At 46.3% G+C, this 16253-nt stretch overlaps 1 protein-coding gene across 18 annotated transcripts in view; it reads right to left on the bottom strand.

The window, feature by feature from the left end:
* Nucleotides 1–16253, bottom strand: part of EPB41L2 (erythrocyte membrane protein band 4.1 like 2) — a 1866207-nt gene that overhangs the window by 795282 nt on the left and 1054672 nt on the right. For all 18 annotated transcript variants that reach the window (XM_069607396.1, XM_069607395.1, XM_069607398.1 and 15 more), the window contains one exon: nucleotides 8161–8248. In XM_069607396.1, coding sequence (XP_069463497.1) covers nucleotides 8161–8248 — 88 coding nt within the window. The remainder of the gene's footprint in view (nucleotides 1–8160; nucleotides 8249–16253) is intronic.

The raw sequence follows: 16253 nt of genomic DNA on the forward strand, positions 1-16253 counted from the left end.
AAGGTTTGATACCTGGTTCTATGTTAGTGTGTACTGTTTTAATATTTTTAAACTTTGTTTTACAGTACCTATGACTTATACAAAAAAAATGTTATGGCAACTTAAACATTTGAATATTGTAGTTCATTAGGAAACATTACTTTGAGACAGTATTGAACAAAATTCAGTACTGGTAAAAATGTGTAAGCCTCTGGACAGAGAATGAACATGGCTAAAAAAAACTGTTCTATGGCAGGTATCTACAACCTCGTTTTAGCTCATTCTTCCAGCGAGGAGAAATATTCATTTGCATATCAGTCGGGTCCAACCCACAAGAGCAATACATCATCGAAATGGTAGGCCTTTCTCCTCTGAACATGGGTATTGCCAATCCTTACCGCTAATTTACAAAAGAGTGTGGGTTAATGTTCACAAGAAAAGAAAGAAGTGTTCACAAATCATAAGTCACGATGTTATGGCCGGGGTCTCCCTTCCCCACGTTTTAAGCACGGGACAACGCGGGACTCTTGAGCACAGCACACTCCTGGGCTTCTCCAGCACGAGGCTACAGTTCCTTTCAGCGATATCAGGACCTTTGGTGGTCAAGTCTCTTTTCTACAAAGTCTCTTGCCTTCGAGGGCCTGATGTATCAAAATAACAAAACAAAAGTTCCTTTCCGTATTGTTTACGTTGGGCGATTACTCTTCACCCCTGGATTCCCCTCTTCCGGGCTCAGACCCTTCTCGAATGTTAGCCTCCCTCCGTCGGGTTCACTAGAGCCTTTTAATCTGAATATTTTCACCTGTTGTATTGATGAGTCGCAATGTCTTTTTAAACAACCTTTGACTGTGGACATCCCTCAGCCGGGTTCACTCTTGTCAACACAATCTTCACAGGGTTATCGTGTTTCACCCCGTTTTGCAAGCATCCCTCAGCCGTGTTCACATTTGCCAGTTACACAGTCCACTTTGCTTTATCACAGTGCAGGATTTACTTCCCTTAGCTTTTCTCTTAGTTAAGATAGCCTCCATTGTTAGGCTCAAATCATCAATTCACTGTAGACATTCCTCGGTCGGGTTAATGCTTGTCATCAAAACACAGTTTGTGATTTTCTCATCTCATTAGAAACGATGGGTTCCCTTGCCCTAGCTTTCTTTCGGCATCCCTCCGTCGGGTTCACACTTGCCTTAATTCGCAAGACCCCTTAGGTTCTTTTCCTACCCAAGTCTGGATCTCAGCCCCCAGTCAGGCTTCCCATACTTCAATGTTCTCAGGGTGAACATTGACCACCCCAACTCGTAGGCATTCCTCGGTCAAGTTCACATTAGCCCCAAAAGCACATTTCAATTTGTTTCTTCCGTGCGTCAAAGATTTTCGATTGTACAAGGGGTTTTTCTCGACCCTTGTATGGCCACTTTGACTTCTTAACATTGGGCTCTCCTAGGGGCTCCCGTATCTGTAGTTTTAACAAAAAGCACTAACCAGATTCTTTCGAATGAGCGCCCACGTGACGCTGGCCCACTCTGCAGCTGGTCTCTCCCTGGGTTTTAACAGTTCTGTAACACACAAGGTCTTAGTTCTTCCATTCACATCATGTTGCCATTTGCAACCTTCGCTCAGCACAGTTTGGTTTACTATCGGTTCTCCATCCGACTCACTGGCTGTGATGAACCGCTTGCCATTTATTGCCTCTGGAGTCAAGGAGGATACCACAGTAACAAGTGTCTCTCCCTGCTTTGGTTATCAGTGCAGGAGGGCCCAGTGTACTGTTGACATTTGTTACACCACACACTAGCAGTTGTCCCGGCTTTATGATTCCTTTTACAGAGGCTTCGCAGGTCTGGGTCAGAAATGCAAGGGAACATCCCTCCTTGTTGTCCTTTCGGTTCTCGCCGCTTTTGTCCTCTTGAACTGTCCTCCTCTTGAACTGCCGTCCTGGAATAGCGTCATCCTCGTGAGGTTTGCCTTGCTCAAAGTGTGCTCTCGTGCTCCACCTTTTATACCTGTAGGGAAGGGAAAGGGCTGTCAGGTGGGTATAGTCATTGTCAATTGCCTGACTCTGCCTGACCCTGGTGTTGGGACAGGTCAGGAAAACCACCCTGGTTTTAGTCTGTTGACTTTCGTGGTGTAAGAAAGTGTTTGTATCGGAAAAGAGTGAGGGGTAGAATTTCTGAATATCCTACGGGTTAGGATGGGGGAAAAGGTGTTATAAGGAAGGGGGTACCGCGTCTCACCTGTCAGTGTGCCACTTCCACTCCTGAGGACCCCTCATCCAGGTGATCCTCACTAGTCCACCCCAAGGAACTGGATCCAATATCGACTATTGGCCAACTGGATGACATATTCCTGCGGACTAGTCAGTGAGACACCTTCAGGTTTCCCACAGGTTGCTGATGGTACTCTTGTCCAGAGGAGAATTGCCCATTATTTCTGTGTTGGACTACCATTGTGGGTGCGAACAGACTGATATGCAAAGGGTATTTCTCCTCTGTGAAAAGAACAGCGAGTTAAAACCTGGTTGTAGACCCTCCTGAGTGGGAACCTTCCCATAGAACAGGTTATTTGGCTATGTTCATTCTTTTCAATTTTGTTAAATTCAGAACTCATCCGCATAATGCTGCAACATTTATTAATAACAGATTGGGTTCCTTGCTGTGTTTCTGCTGTAGCTTGGCAGACACCTTGCATTTGCTATTTCTGTTTTCGTTGGCCAGCTCCGAGAGCAGGTGCGTATCAACCAATCGTCCAGGTATGGGTATACGTGTTTGCCCTGCAGACGCAGATGGCCTGCCACAGTGGCCAGGCATTTTGTAAACACCCTTGGGCTGATTTCAAGCCAAATGGCAGGGCCTTGAACTGGTAGTGCTGGCCTTGCACCACGAACCTTAGACGTTTCCTGTGAATGGGGATGTGGAAATAGGCATCTTCTAGGTCCAACGACATCAAGAAAACCCCTTCTTCCAGTTGGCCGAGCATGTGCTGCAACATGACCATCCCGAATTTTTGGAATTTCAAGTTTTGGGTCAGATGGCATAGGTGCAGGATGGGTCTCCAGCCCCCTGTCTTCTTTCTGTCCAGAAATTATCTGGAATAGACTCTGGAGACTATGTTGGCGAACAAGCTCTATCGCCCTATTTTTTAACATTGCTCGTACCTCTTTCAGGAGCTGAGGGATGTGCTGTTCCTGCTGGGGAACTTGAGGAATACGGGGACACTTGCGTTGGAACTCCAAGGTGTGCCCCTGGGTGAGACCGTCCTGCACCCATCTGTCGGTGGTGATCTTCCTCCACTTGCTGACGAACCTCGTCAGCCGGCCTCCCACCGGGGTGCTCGAGTGGGGACCCGACGTTTTGGCCTGGTTCAGGGTTGCTTGGGCGCCGGCATCCTGCCCTGCGGGCGACGCTTTTCTCCACTATCGTAGGCCTGGGAGCGGCCCCTGTAGGCTTCTTTCATTGGGAGAAACCCTTTGATGACCTGCTCGATTTTCCCCTGGGGAGCGAAAAGAAGATGAGCAGTGCTGCTGAAGGGTGCCAAGGGAACGTGCCGTCTCTGTATCTTTCTTGATGGCATGGAGGGACTCACGACCGCCTTCCCAACAGATTCTCACCGTCGAACGGCATGTCCAGCACCTTCGCTTGGACCTCCTGACGGAAGTTAGTGGCCTTCATCCATCCCTGCATACGAAGGCAAACACTGTTCCCCATTTGCCAGAGACCTGTGTCGGCGACGTCCACTGCCACCGTCATGGCCTGGTCTGATGCCACTTCCCCTTCTTGAGAGAGCGAGAGCTTCCATCTTCATATCGTCGGGGAGGAACTCCAGGATAGGTCCTAACTTGTACCACAATTCCCTGTCATACCTGGCTAGGATCGCTAAGGCGTTAGCCGCCTTGATTGTGGACGCTGCCGTGTTGATCACTTTCTTCACCATGGCGTCCATCCTTTTTCACTCGCTGTCCGGAGGGAATGACGACGAGGGCAGGTTAGCCGACCGTTTCCTCACGGCCGCCGACTCCACTGAGTCCGGTGATGGTTGCGACCTCAGGCACTTTGGTGCTGGAGTCCAGCAACCTTTACTTCTTCTCCAGCCTTTCCAGCTTGGCTGCAGCCGTGCAAGGCCCTACTCCCAAATATCCTCCAGAAAAGTCACTGCCATGATCGTCTTCCTTTTGGCCTCTCGCCTTTGGTACAAGAAGCCCTCCTTCTTGGTTTCCACGGGCACCAGCTGGAATATCTCAGAGGCCCTTGCGATCATGGTGTGGAATGATCCCACCTCGTCCGGTGGTGAAACTCTATGAGGAGCATCCAATTGTGGTGATTCATTGTCCGCTGGGACAAAGTCTTCGCCCATAGTCGTGGCCGTATTCGTCCCAGTACCCATCTCTGGGTCTGCTGGGAGTGTTGGGGCCCGACGTAGTGGAGGAGGTTGATATGGGGGTGTCAGATGACGCTTCCTCTTTGTAGGCAGAGGCTGATCAGGAGCATGAGGTACTCTGGGTGCCGAGGGCAACCTCTGCAAGATCTCTGGCACCAAAGTGCAGAGAGATGATAGAATGTCCAAGGAAATGTCCCTCGGTTGAGAAGGTAAGGAAGGAACACTAGGCCCAGCGCCATCATGGTCCTCGTGGACAGTATGCACCGACTCTTGATCGTCGTTGCCCATGGACATGACATCCCTAGGTTGAACGGCGACCTAGGAGTAATGTTTCGGGGCCTCCTCACCCCCCCCCCCCTTTTCCTCCTGGAGCGGTCTGTACTGGGACCTGTGCCGGTACCTTTAACCCCTCTGGAGTGCCTGCAGCTTTTGTCAAAGCCTCTACGGTAGTGTCGCGCTGTGGAGGTAGGGACATTTTCTGCGCTTGCGGGAGCCACCCTCATAGGATCAGTGCCCGTAGCTGCCATAATAGTAGTAGACATCGGCGAAGTCGCAGATGAGGACATTATCTGTGCCGGTTGAGTCTGCTTGGGCTGCGTGGCCTTCTTCTCCTCTACTGTCCTTGGCTTATCTGATTTCTCCTGTAGCTTAGCCGGGGTTGATGGCTTCCTCTTTGAAGAGGGGCTCGATAGTAGGATGGCAATGGAGGCGGAAGGCAAAGCTGATCGCGGCCTATCCAACAGGGGGCAAACATCAGCGGCGAACCCGGTGGACTCGGACTTGCGGATCTTGGCCTTATCTTGGACCCCCACGGATGGGGCAATCTCAAAGGATTTAGGAGACCGCTCTTCGAACCGGCCGCTTCCAGACGAGGCATAACCCTGCTCGTAGCACGGGGCAGAGGCCTTGTTTGAGTTAATCCAATGCCGCAAGTCTACTATGCCTGTCTTTAATAGTTTTCTTAGAGAAACCAAGGCATATTTCGCACTCTACCTCCTTATGGTCTGGGTGTAAGCAGTAGAGGCATTGTAGGTGCTTGTCTTCCACAAACACATTCCGTAGCCCGCATTTGGTGCAGGGTCCCTCCTTCTCCTCCGTCACGTCGGACGGCGCCAAGTAGGCGCAAGATGGCCTTCTAGAAGCTTCTATGAATCTTCGCCTTTGAGGGGAGCAGAGCTTCACAGACAGCGGATCCCCATTGCCGGCAGATGAGGAAAAGAGCACACAGGCTCTTTGGACCAAAAAGTGAACCTTTCTAGTTGAAAAACAACGAAACGTACAAACAGCTCAGAGAGCAACTCAAGGACTCCCAACACTGAAGCGTGCAGTAAAAATCTGAAGATGGCTGCCATAGGCGAGACTTAGTGAGAGGACTGTCATTGGATGGGGGCGGTATAACCCAGAGGACAGTGATTGGTTTAGAGGAGAAGTGAAAGTGAAACAGTTTTTTTCTTTTACCAAGGATTTCCAGCCTTACAACAGGGAATAGTCACAAGCATGTGAATCCATGCCAGACCTCATGTTGGAAAAATATAGGTTCTAGATATTTAAATTTGGCAAGTACATCCAAGATATTCTTTGATTTTACCAATGCATGTTTTGCTCAAATGAAGTCTAGCCTCTGACATGGAGTCAAAGCAAATGTCCCACTTCTGAGGAACGTCAGCAAATAGAAGTAGGATTGATTTCACTAAAATGGAGCTTGCATTAGCCGATCATCCATATGTGCTTTAATTGTTTTTCCTCCTCTGTGCACCGGACATTTGGTGAGAATTAAATTTGCTGACATGAGAATAAATGGAGGACTAGGAACTAGAACAGCCAGTCTCCCACTACTATCTCCCACTATGATCTGAAGAAATTATATTTTGGTTGTAGTGAAATGCAGAAGAAGGGGTTTTGATGGTCAATGGCGCTTAAGGTATTTGGTTTCTTACAGGGCACAAGTCTTAAAAGTGTGTCTAGGGGACTAATTAACATGCACCATGGCAAGTGGCACCACCGGAAAAGAAAATATCTTAGTGAAATATTCAAATTTCATTAATTGCGCAGGCCATGGACCCCTATGCTTAAGGGCGCAACAGACATAGAAACAAACAGGAAACATAGGGCAGGGATTATTAACCAGATTCTTGACTATTACAGACAGCTTCAAGCAAACAGAAGAGTTTTTAATTTCCTCTTAAAAAGATCTGTTGACTTTAGGCACCTAAGTTCCAACGGTAGCTTGTTCCAAGCCTTAGCGGCTGCATTATGAACGGCATCCTTTGAGGAGGCCTTCAGAGTCTTGCATCTAGGGATAATCAGTTGCTCCTGATTGTTAGATCTCAATGCTCTCCTATGGGTTTTTTCAGTTAGTAGATCCTGGAAGTAGGCTGGCAAGATACCTTGTCTACATGTATGTGTGATAGTTAGCAGACGGAACCGGATCTTTGACTCAACAGGGAGCCAGTGCAGAGCCCGTCTTGCAACTGGGACATGGTCTCTTCTTCCGAGTCCCATAACCACATGCACTGCCACATCCTGGATAACCTGTAGCAGTCTATTTTATTAATCCTCACAAGGGAACTTAATATTTTAGGGAGACAATGATACCAATCTCCCGGGAAATGATGAACAGATAAAAATAAGCTGAGAAAAGATTTTTATATAACAATGCTGGTGAAGTATAACATGTGCAGACATCATAAATGCAAAAATATATACCAAAATATTCCCTGCAGATCAAATTGTCAATATGAAGCATTTTACCTACCTTGCGCTTGCTGCTTCATGTAGTATTGTGGGGGAAGTGATTGCCTTGTAAGTTTGACGACTGCAGTTTGAATTCCAGCAACGGCAGTGTTTGCTACCAAAACTAAATTGTTAATTCTGCAAACTACTTTGCTTTTACTACCCAAACACCTAGAGTTTGGGAAGGGCCATGTCTGCCATCTGAAAAAAGTACACCTGCGAGCACCCTTGACTTGTGCCTGCTTCCTTAACTCATTCGCCAAAAAAAGCAGAAGCAAAAGTATTTAGAATATGTATTTGCTAATAAGCGTATTCAATCAATGCAAGTGCAGGACTTGCAAAGGTTTCTGTTAAAGAACCTGGAGAAGCCCCACCAGTCCTCCTCGCCCATCACAGCTCGGGCTCAACGCATCCACTCCACATTCCACTGGGGCAACGCGCAGGTCCTGGAAGCAAGACCATGCAGAGGAACAGAGGTTTGAATCCAGGATCCATTCTTAAAAACCAAACTCCGGTATGGTATTAGGCGCATTATAAAAAAGCAATAAAATACATAAAATACTAACTACTCTGCATGAAACAGTCCTCTATATCTGGCAGTTGCCCAATAGCGCACACATGCATCCCATGATTCAGGGAGCCTAGGCGCCTTTGCCTAGCCAATGGTTGTGGATCTAATCCACTATCTTGATATGCTGCTGTCATTGATTTTAAAAATAAAGATAATTAAAGGAGAACCGACTCAGTACAAGTGCATTGCCTGGATGGATAGCTCACACAGTAATTAACGGCTTGTCTCTCATAAGAAGCAAGGCTTCAATTCGCAAGTTGGAATCCTGAATTGGGGCAAACTAAGCATTTCATACTTCTGAGGCCAAATCATTGAGTAGCACTCAATAGAGTAATGACATCTGTTACAAAAGCACTTAGAAACAGGAAGAATTCGGCATAAAGCGGTATATTTGAGAATACACATGATTATTTTCATTATTAAGGACTGATAAAAAAAATCACAAAAAAGTATTTATACTGCATTCTTTCCGTCATTTTAAGAATGCAGGAAGGTTACACTACCTTAGCACGATGCAAATCCACGCCATACATAGAAAGCTTCTTAGCATTTTCAACAAATTGCAAGTCAGCCTGTGATGGAGTTAGGCCCCTACAAAGTTAAGGAGAGACATTAGTTGTAAGAGCATAAATACGAGGTAGGTCAAATTATACCAACATGAAAAGGCCTTGTGAAAACCAGGATATTTTTCTACTAGAGTACAAGTTTCCTCTTTTTCTTTGCTTTAAAATAAGAAAGAAAAACATTTTAAAAACATACCTACATTTTTAATTGAGTTACCGGGACTACGTAGAGTACACAACCTTGTGGGATACCATTCCCACGCACTCTCGTGCGGAAGGCACAAACCTCCAACTTTGTGGGACTCCATTCCCAAACACGCTCTTAGCGGAAGGCGTGACCCTCCTACCTTGTGGGATTCCATTCCCACACACACACTGCAAAAGGCCCGATCCTCATACCTGCACACACTGGGGAAGGCGCAACCCTCCTGCCTGCACACATGCGGAAAGTGCGACCCTCCTACCTACACAAACTGAAGGGACTTCACCCCCTCAACTAACCTCGGTTGTGAAACTCACATGTTTCCCATCCACTCTGAACATGCAGCGCGCTTCATCCCTTTATCTAACCTCGGTTGGCATAACCACCTCACCTAACCTTCCTCACAAGAAACTTAACGGAACAACCTGTAAATCCTCCGGCCAATAAGTCTTTGCAAATACAATGCATCATATATGTATACCCACATCCCACTAACACTGCTCACTTGTAAAGGCCTAAAAGTCCATAGCCGTGTGGCCCTAACATAGAAATTCTCAAATGTGTTAGTTCCTAGAAATATGCTCACATAAAATCCCACCACTTCCACTGCACCTAAACACATACATATCCTCATGGGCGCACAGGTACATTAACATAAAAGTCCAATGTTGCCACACATCTTGAAAGTCCATGCCTCGCCAACAACTATTAGTCCTTGATGCGGGCAACAGTTACTAAACTGAAACTTCCTCAATGGGGTTAGACTAGCGCACTCACGCTCACACATAAGAACACTACTACTTATTACAAAGGATATGCATTGTCCACTTGTTGACCTTCTTCCATCACACCACCATCACTGCTTTGGCAAGAATGGACGATGAAGGCTGCTCTACAACTCCTTTAACACAAAAACCATATGCTGCTTTGTTTGCACAGCACTCTTCAGCCTGGAAGTCCAAACATTCATTTACTGCGGGCGCAACAACCATGCAGGATATCTGTCCCTCATTTTCAAAAGACACGTATGTCAGCATGGTGTAACTTTCGCAAGCCACTAATCACGGTGCTAAACCTACTGCACAATTTCCGTTAGGATGCCGCATCCCCAACCAACTTTATGGTCCTTCCACCTCCATTACAAGAGGAGAGACCTTGGGCAAAACCCTTGCGACACCATGTCCAGATTCTCTGTGACTGCGTCTCAATATACCAGGGGAATAATGATTGAACCACAGCATAACGCATCCCCTTTCGCAACTCTTTTGCTTTTCCTGATCTTGAGGCTGTGCACTGACGCTGTCACGCACTAGTAGGTCCTTTCTTCAAATAATACACAAAAGGCGCAACACATCGTAACTGTTGGCCCCCGTGTAACAACCAGAGCGGCTATGACGCGTACCTGATGTGAAGCCGTTCACCCTTCTGGCACTCCAACGTTCGCCAACTCCCCGCGGCGCAGCACCAACATCATCATTCTGTCCTTGATGGCAGACCGCACAGAGCTCTCTGTTGCTGGTGCACTGCTGGAGTCCCCTCACCACAGCTTCCTTGTTGCAGAAAATACAACACCCTTCAGGGCAACTGGTGCACCGCCACATCCCTACACGTCTCCGCCACGTCCCTCTGCTGCAACTCACATGAAGAAATAATCTCTGGGCATGCAGCGTCCTCGCTTCATACACGGGTATGTCATTGGGGATAGTTGACTTCTACGGCATCAGTGCTACTCTCCTTCTTATGCTGAGTTTCTTACTAGGGCACAGCAGCTTCCCTCCTTTCTCCTTTCTCTGTGAACAGCGCTGCTACTTCTTTGTAAAGTTGTCTTGCTGGCTGCAGCTTCTTCTTTGCAATCTTCCCCCACCCAGCTTTCTCTGTCTGGGCTGGGGTAGTGCTTCTTACCCTTGGGGCCTCTTATTTTCCTGTTCGTTTGCCCTAGGTAAATACTCATTGGGATCCTTGACCCTCTAAAGATCCTGTTGGCGCTGACCCTATTCTCTCACTTTTTTCTTCATGGGTCACTCCCCCACTGCTCTGCAGATCTCCCTCACGCCTCTTTTTCTGGGAGCAGGGACAGAGTTTCTTTACTTTCAAGCCTCTTTAACTTCCCTTCTTTTTCCACTGGGTGATGGGACTTACTTCTCATGGGGGGGGGGGGGGAGGCAGTGGTTCCTCTCCTTCTCTTCTGCTCCCCCCTCAGCATATCATCTTTTCTTTCTCTTTTCACGTAGGTTGTTTTTCTCTGCTTAGAAGACTGCCTGTGTAGAAAAGCTGTTTCCTGGACACTCTGGTAAGGTTCTTCAGGTAAGCTTTATTGTAGTTACATTACAAGATGTTACAGAAAACCACTGGGTACCATCACCCAGGCTAGCTTTCCCCAACTGCTCAATCCTAGAACCCTCACACAGCATTCACACCCAAACTTTGTCACAGCACAGCAACATTCTCACAGCATCATTATACACCTGCATTCACTCCAAGCACACAACAACAATATCGATTTTATATCAAATGTATATTTATATAGGAAGTGTTTTCTAATTTATATTAGTTTTGATATAAGTGAATATTAGTTTTATATAAAATCTAAATAAAGATGGGAGCAGCGCTAGACAATGTTGCTCGTTCACGAACCGACAGCGAAGTGAGCTCTGAAGACAGGGACTGTGAATCTAGGGTTTTGCATAGTGACGCGTTGCTGATATCACAGAGGGGTTCCGCGCCAGGTGCTAGGAGCGGATATACATTTTATATCAAATTGATAAGCCCCCCAAAGTTTTTGATAGAATTTTTTTTTAACCCCAATCATTTTTATATAAAAACTTTATAGGAAGCAGAAAATTATATCAAAAAATGTTGATATCTTTTTGATATAAAAATGTATATATAAAAATATTTTTGATGTATACATTTATATGCCAATCAATATAAAAAATCTTTTTTGGATATACAAATGTATATAAAAATATATAAAAACATTTTTTATATAGAAATGCATTTACATTTTGTATATAAACTTCCCCGGAAATGATGATATTAAAAATATATTATCAATTTTGATATAAAAATGTATATAAATCTTATATGAACGGCTTTGATACAGAGTGTAAATAATGAAAGGCAGTATATTTTATAAGTAAAGTGTGCTTCCCAGAGCCTGTACAAAAGTCAAACTATTGTTTCTAAGGGGTCTACAGCATCTCGTGCAAGGCATACATGTGTCCCTCTGCGACCCACCAAAGAGCTGTGAATCAACACTGCAGAAACCAGACCAGAAAAAGGGGGCGTGTCCACCTTTCAAAATTTAACATGAGACAAAAGGGTGCTCCATCTACTACTGCCAATCACTTCTGCAATGACCCTGCATATTTGTCACAGCAGTATTTTGTTACTGCCTTTTTTAGGGGATAGGGGAGTGAAGAGGTGTGGGGAGTTTCCCCCCATATTTTGCAACAAAAAAAGTTTTTAAAAATCTGCAATGAAAAAATGTGCTGTCAAAACACACAAAACATTATCACCATATAATGCACAACCTCAGAAAGCAAAGGTAGAGACAGGATTTATTTCATATAGTTGTGCATAAACTGACAGGGGAACAGGCATAGCCTCTCGTCCTAAATTGGGCCCCCATTACAGCACCCCCCCCCCAACATCAATTCTCAGAAAAGGCTGCAGTTCTGCTCTGTCCATAGCTCATGTACATCCGTTGGGAAACCTCTCTGGGCTTCTGTGATGTTTCAGGATGGCTCTGCTTCTCCACCACACAGCCATTTAACTTTCTGCTGCGTCTCTTCACATTTACTCTTCGTTCATCCATTCTGCGACTCAGTAGGGTAACGGGAGCCACGCAACTTGTTGTGGCTGCCCAGTGGCAGTATCAATGCTTTTCTGTGGGCCTTCTGTCTACCACGATTCTCCTGTGGTCACGCCACCACCACGTCTCAAGCCTCCCTCGGCATGCACATTCTCAGGCTCTCAGCTTCGTAAGCCCCACTTAGCTTGTTCCTTCTTAATCTTGTGGCAAGGCTGGCTTCTCAGCATTCTCCATGCTACCTTCCAGCAAGTATGTATCTTGCAGGCTCTGTGTCCCACTGCGGATCCCTCCTCCTCTCGGCATCACAAAAAGGGGACCTGCGGCCTCCCCTGCTTGGCAACAACTTCTTCTCTTGCTTCTCGTCCCTCTTCTCGCTTCATGTCTGGCGAGCCTTCATATTTCAATCCACTCCCATACAGAATACCCTCATGGCCTATTGTTAAACATCTACTCATCCTCCTATGAAGAAAAGGGAAAACATCTGCCCAAGTCCTATAGGCCAACCCTTACACCTCTAGTCTGCCTTCTGTAACTTATGAAAACACATTCTTCAGTTCCACCTATCAATTATCCAGCAGTACCTTGCCATTGAAAACCATTAAGAATGTTTATCCAAGTTTTGTATGCCGTATGTCAAGAGTGCACTTCCTTTCCCAGAATTACCAAAATACTGCGATGAGGAAGAAGGATCGATCAATGCAGAGTGAAGGAGGCCACAAGCCCAGCAAGCATTCAAGTTGTTGCTCGCATACAACTGACCAGGAAATTTAAAGGGCAGAAGCAGAGAGTCGATGTCTGCTGTTGGCGGGAGAGAGATGCGCTTCTCTGTGAGGATCGAGAAATTAAAAGGCTGATACCGGTGTGCCCGAGCCAGGCGGCTCACAAACCAAGAAGCTTTCGCACAAGGACGTGCTATGGGAACGGCAAGAGCAGGTGAGACACTCTTCGGCGTTTGCAGGTACCAGAAAGCAGTGCTTCACTCACTGGAGCCTGGAACGAAGCAGACAAACCAAGTGGAAGCCGCAAGAGATGGAAAAACCAGGAAGAATCGGTTGCTAGAAGGAAGCAGACGAGAAACCTTCACTTGCTGAACGAAGGGGAATCCAGAATGCCAACAAGAGCCAGTGAGTCCACCCAGAGACAGAGGGGTCCCTGGGCTGGGGCATATCGGCAGGCACTCCGAATGCAAGCAATTGCAAATAAAGCCACCGAAAGAGAAGGAAAGAACTTATTGTTAAAGGGGGAATTAAACTACTGTCAAAACCCTTACAAGTACATGAATATGCATAGTGTAAGTATATGGGAAACCCGGACAGGATCATATTTCTAGAAGATGCATTATCAAACCCAATTATATATGCAACTCTGGGAGAGGGTAGAGACCCTGTATGAACAGAAGCCCTGGCAGGAGAGTATACTAGGCAATTACAAGTGTGTGACAAGAAGCCCTGACTGAAGAGTTTACCAGGCAATTACACATCTGTTAATACAAGAAGCCCTGGCAGGAGAGTTTGAGGCAGTTACATGAAAGAATCGTGTTCATCAGGAAGAAAGAAGTCCTTCAAAGAAACATCAGCACTAGGAAAAGGATTGTGTTAACCTGGAGAGAAGCAAAATCATGGCAGAAAAATATATCAGAAATCCTGAAAGAGACAAAAGTACAAAACCAGAGGATTTTGTGTGCCAGTGTTGTTGCGGCCGAAGAAAGGTACAAAGAAAGTTGTTTGTAAAAACACTGGAGAGTAAAGAGCAATCCAGGGGAAGGGACCCACCCTCTGGACCAAAGGCCTTTACCCTTGGAAGAACATTTGTGTTGGAGCTATTTATTATTCCTTTGTGAACACTTTTCTAAACCACCCAAGGTTAAAGACATTACCATTTTCACCTTAGATTTAGTTTATAGTGTGAAGGTCAGAATAGAACTTTGAACACAGGACAGTTTTTGTTTTAGACATTCCGACGGACAGATCCTTAATTTTTGGTTTAGGTAGAGTGAAGGTATCACGAAACAGACAAACACAAGTGACATAGTTTTGGTTATAAACTTTTATTGAAAGGAAAAGGAGGTTGTGACAAGGCCTAACTTGCCCTCAAACTAAAGTCAGTCTATGTCAGGAAGTCCAAATAAAATGTGCTGTCTGTGTCCAAACCTATTCTTGCCCTCACATACTACTTGGGTCAAAATGTGCAGAGGTTGAGTATCAAAAATTACAGTTACTCACTGTAGTGACGAGTACTCATAGTCCATTGTCCCCTTTCCTCCATCCTTGTGGATGTCTCCCAACATGGGGACGGTACCGGAACCTTTGGCTGTGAAAAATGGAGCTTCCCCTTTAAATTTTGAATAGATCGTGGGGGCGCGGCCTCGGGTGTGGGAATGCCCCGCCGAGTCCCCGCCCTCCGGCACCTCACCTCAGTCCCCTTTGAACACATCGGACGCTTAGATACATGCTATGCCCATTACATATTAGCCATTGGCATACTAGAGGGTGAAGGCAGGTGGGATGTATGGTGGAAAGGGGACTATGGACTAGGAGCACTCTTAGTCACTACGGTGAGTAACTTTCATTACTCATACGTCCTATTCCCTTTCCTCCATACTTGTGGGTGATGCCACTGAACAAGAACATAGGTTGGAGCTGTGATAACCTGCCGCATAATTAGGATGAAGCAAAAAGGTTAATCAGAACCGCCTAACCAAACTCTGCATCGCGCCTGGAGCTGGTATCAAATAAGTAGTGCTTACAGTAGGCCGACGGAGTGGTCCAAGTAGCTGTCTTGCTGATGACATCCCAAGAAGCATGCCTCTGAAACGCGACGGCCATGGCCTTGGCTCCGACTGCATGGGCACGAATCCCCTCGGGAACAGGTTTGGCCATGGCCGTGTATGCCTCTGAAATGGCCCGAACCACTAAAACGTCACAAACAAAGTCTCAGACTTCCTGAAGGATTTCGTTTGAGAGAGATTAAACTTGAGGACCCTCTTCAGGTCCAAGGAATGCAGGGCCCTCTCTGCCTCTGACTGCGGGTACGGGACAAAAACCGACACAGATTTTTTTTTTTCTAATAATACATTTTATTGGTTTTAACAACAATCACAATCAACAAAAGAGAAAACAAAGAAACAAGGTAAAAACATACAGATTCAAAGAGTGAATCAGTAATAGAGCGTGGTGAAAGTTAATTGGTTTTCATATGACGTCTCCTCCCCGTGATATTTGAGCGTGTTCTTTTGAGTACCAAAGGTTGCTAAGGTTCACGATCTTCCCATTTCCCCCATATTTTGGAGACTTTAGTGGGGCAGCCTATCGCCTTGTAAACTCTGTGTTCCAGCATTGCACATATGTCCATATCGTCTGCCCATTGATCCATTGTCGGAGATTCTGGGGCGGCCCATTTCTGTGCGATATTTCGCTTCATCAGTCCTGCAGCAGTGGCTAGTAGCAGTCCCTCCCATTTGTTAGCAATGTTCTCGTAGGGTTTGCCCAATATCAGTATTTTCGGACCTAGTGGTATATTGCGGCCTAGTACTCTGGACAGTTCATTGCAACATTCACCCCAGAAGGGCAGGCAGATCTTTTGATTCAGATGGAATGGAGAGACCACCTTAATCAAGAGGTTTGGGTGAGTGCACAAGATGGCAATGTCACTGTGAAACACAGTGACGGGCTTGCACAAGTACAGCGCCTGCAGCTCGCTAACCCTGCGCGCCGGGGTGAGAGCCACCAGTAAGACTTTTAGTGTCACCAAGCCGATGTCCACAGAGGCCATCGGCTCTAAAGGCTTGTACTGCAAAGCTGCAAGAACCACAATGAGGTCCCAGACCGGGTGCAGCCTGTGCACTGGTGGAAAAAGCCTAGACAACCACTTAAGGTGGACCTTAACTACCGGATTGGATGCAGAAAACACATGCTCCGGTGAATTCCTTTAAGCTCCAATGGCCAGCAAATAAGTGCCGCACATATCCACCTGAAATCCAGAATGAGCCAGGTGTACTGAAAAAGACAGAACGTCATC

Source organism: Ambystoma mexicanum, chromosome 4q (assembly GCF_040938575.1).
Source record: "Ambystoma mexicanum isolate Mex_15411 chromosome 4q, UKY_AmexF1_1, whole genome shotgun sequence".
Taxonomy (NCBI): Eukaryota; Metazoa; Chordata; class Amphibia; order Caudata; family Ambystomatidae; genus Ambystoma; species Ambystoma mexicanum.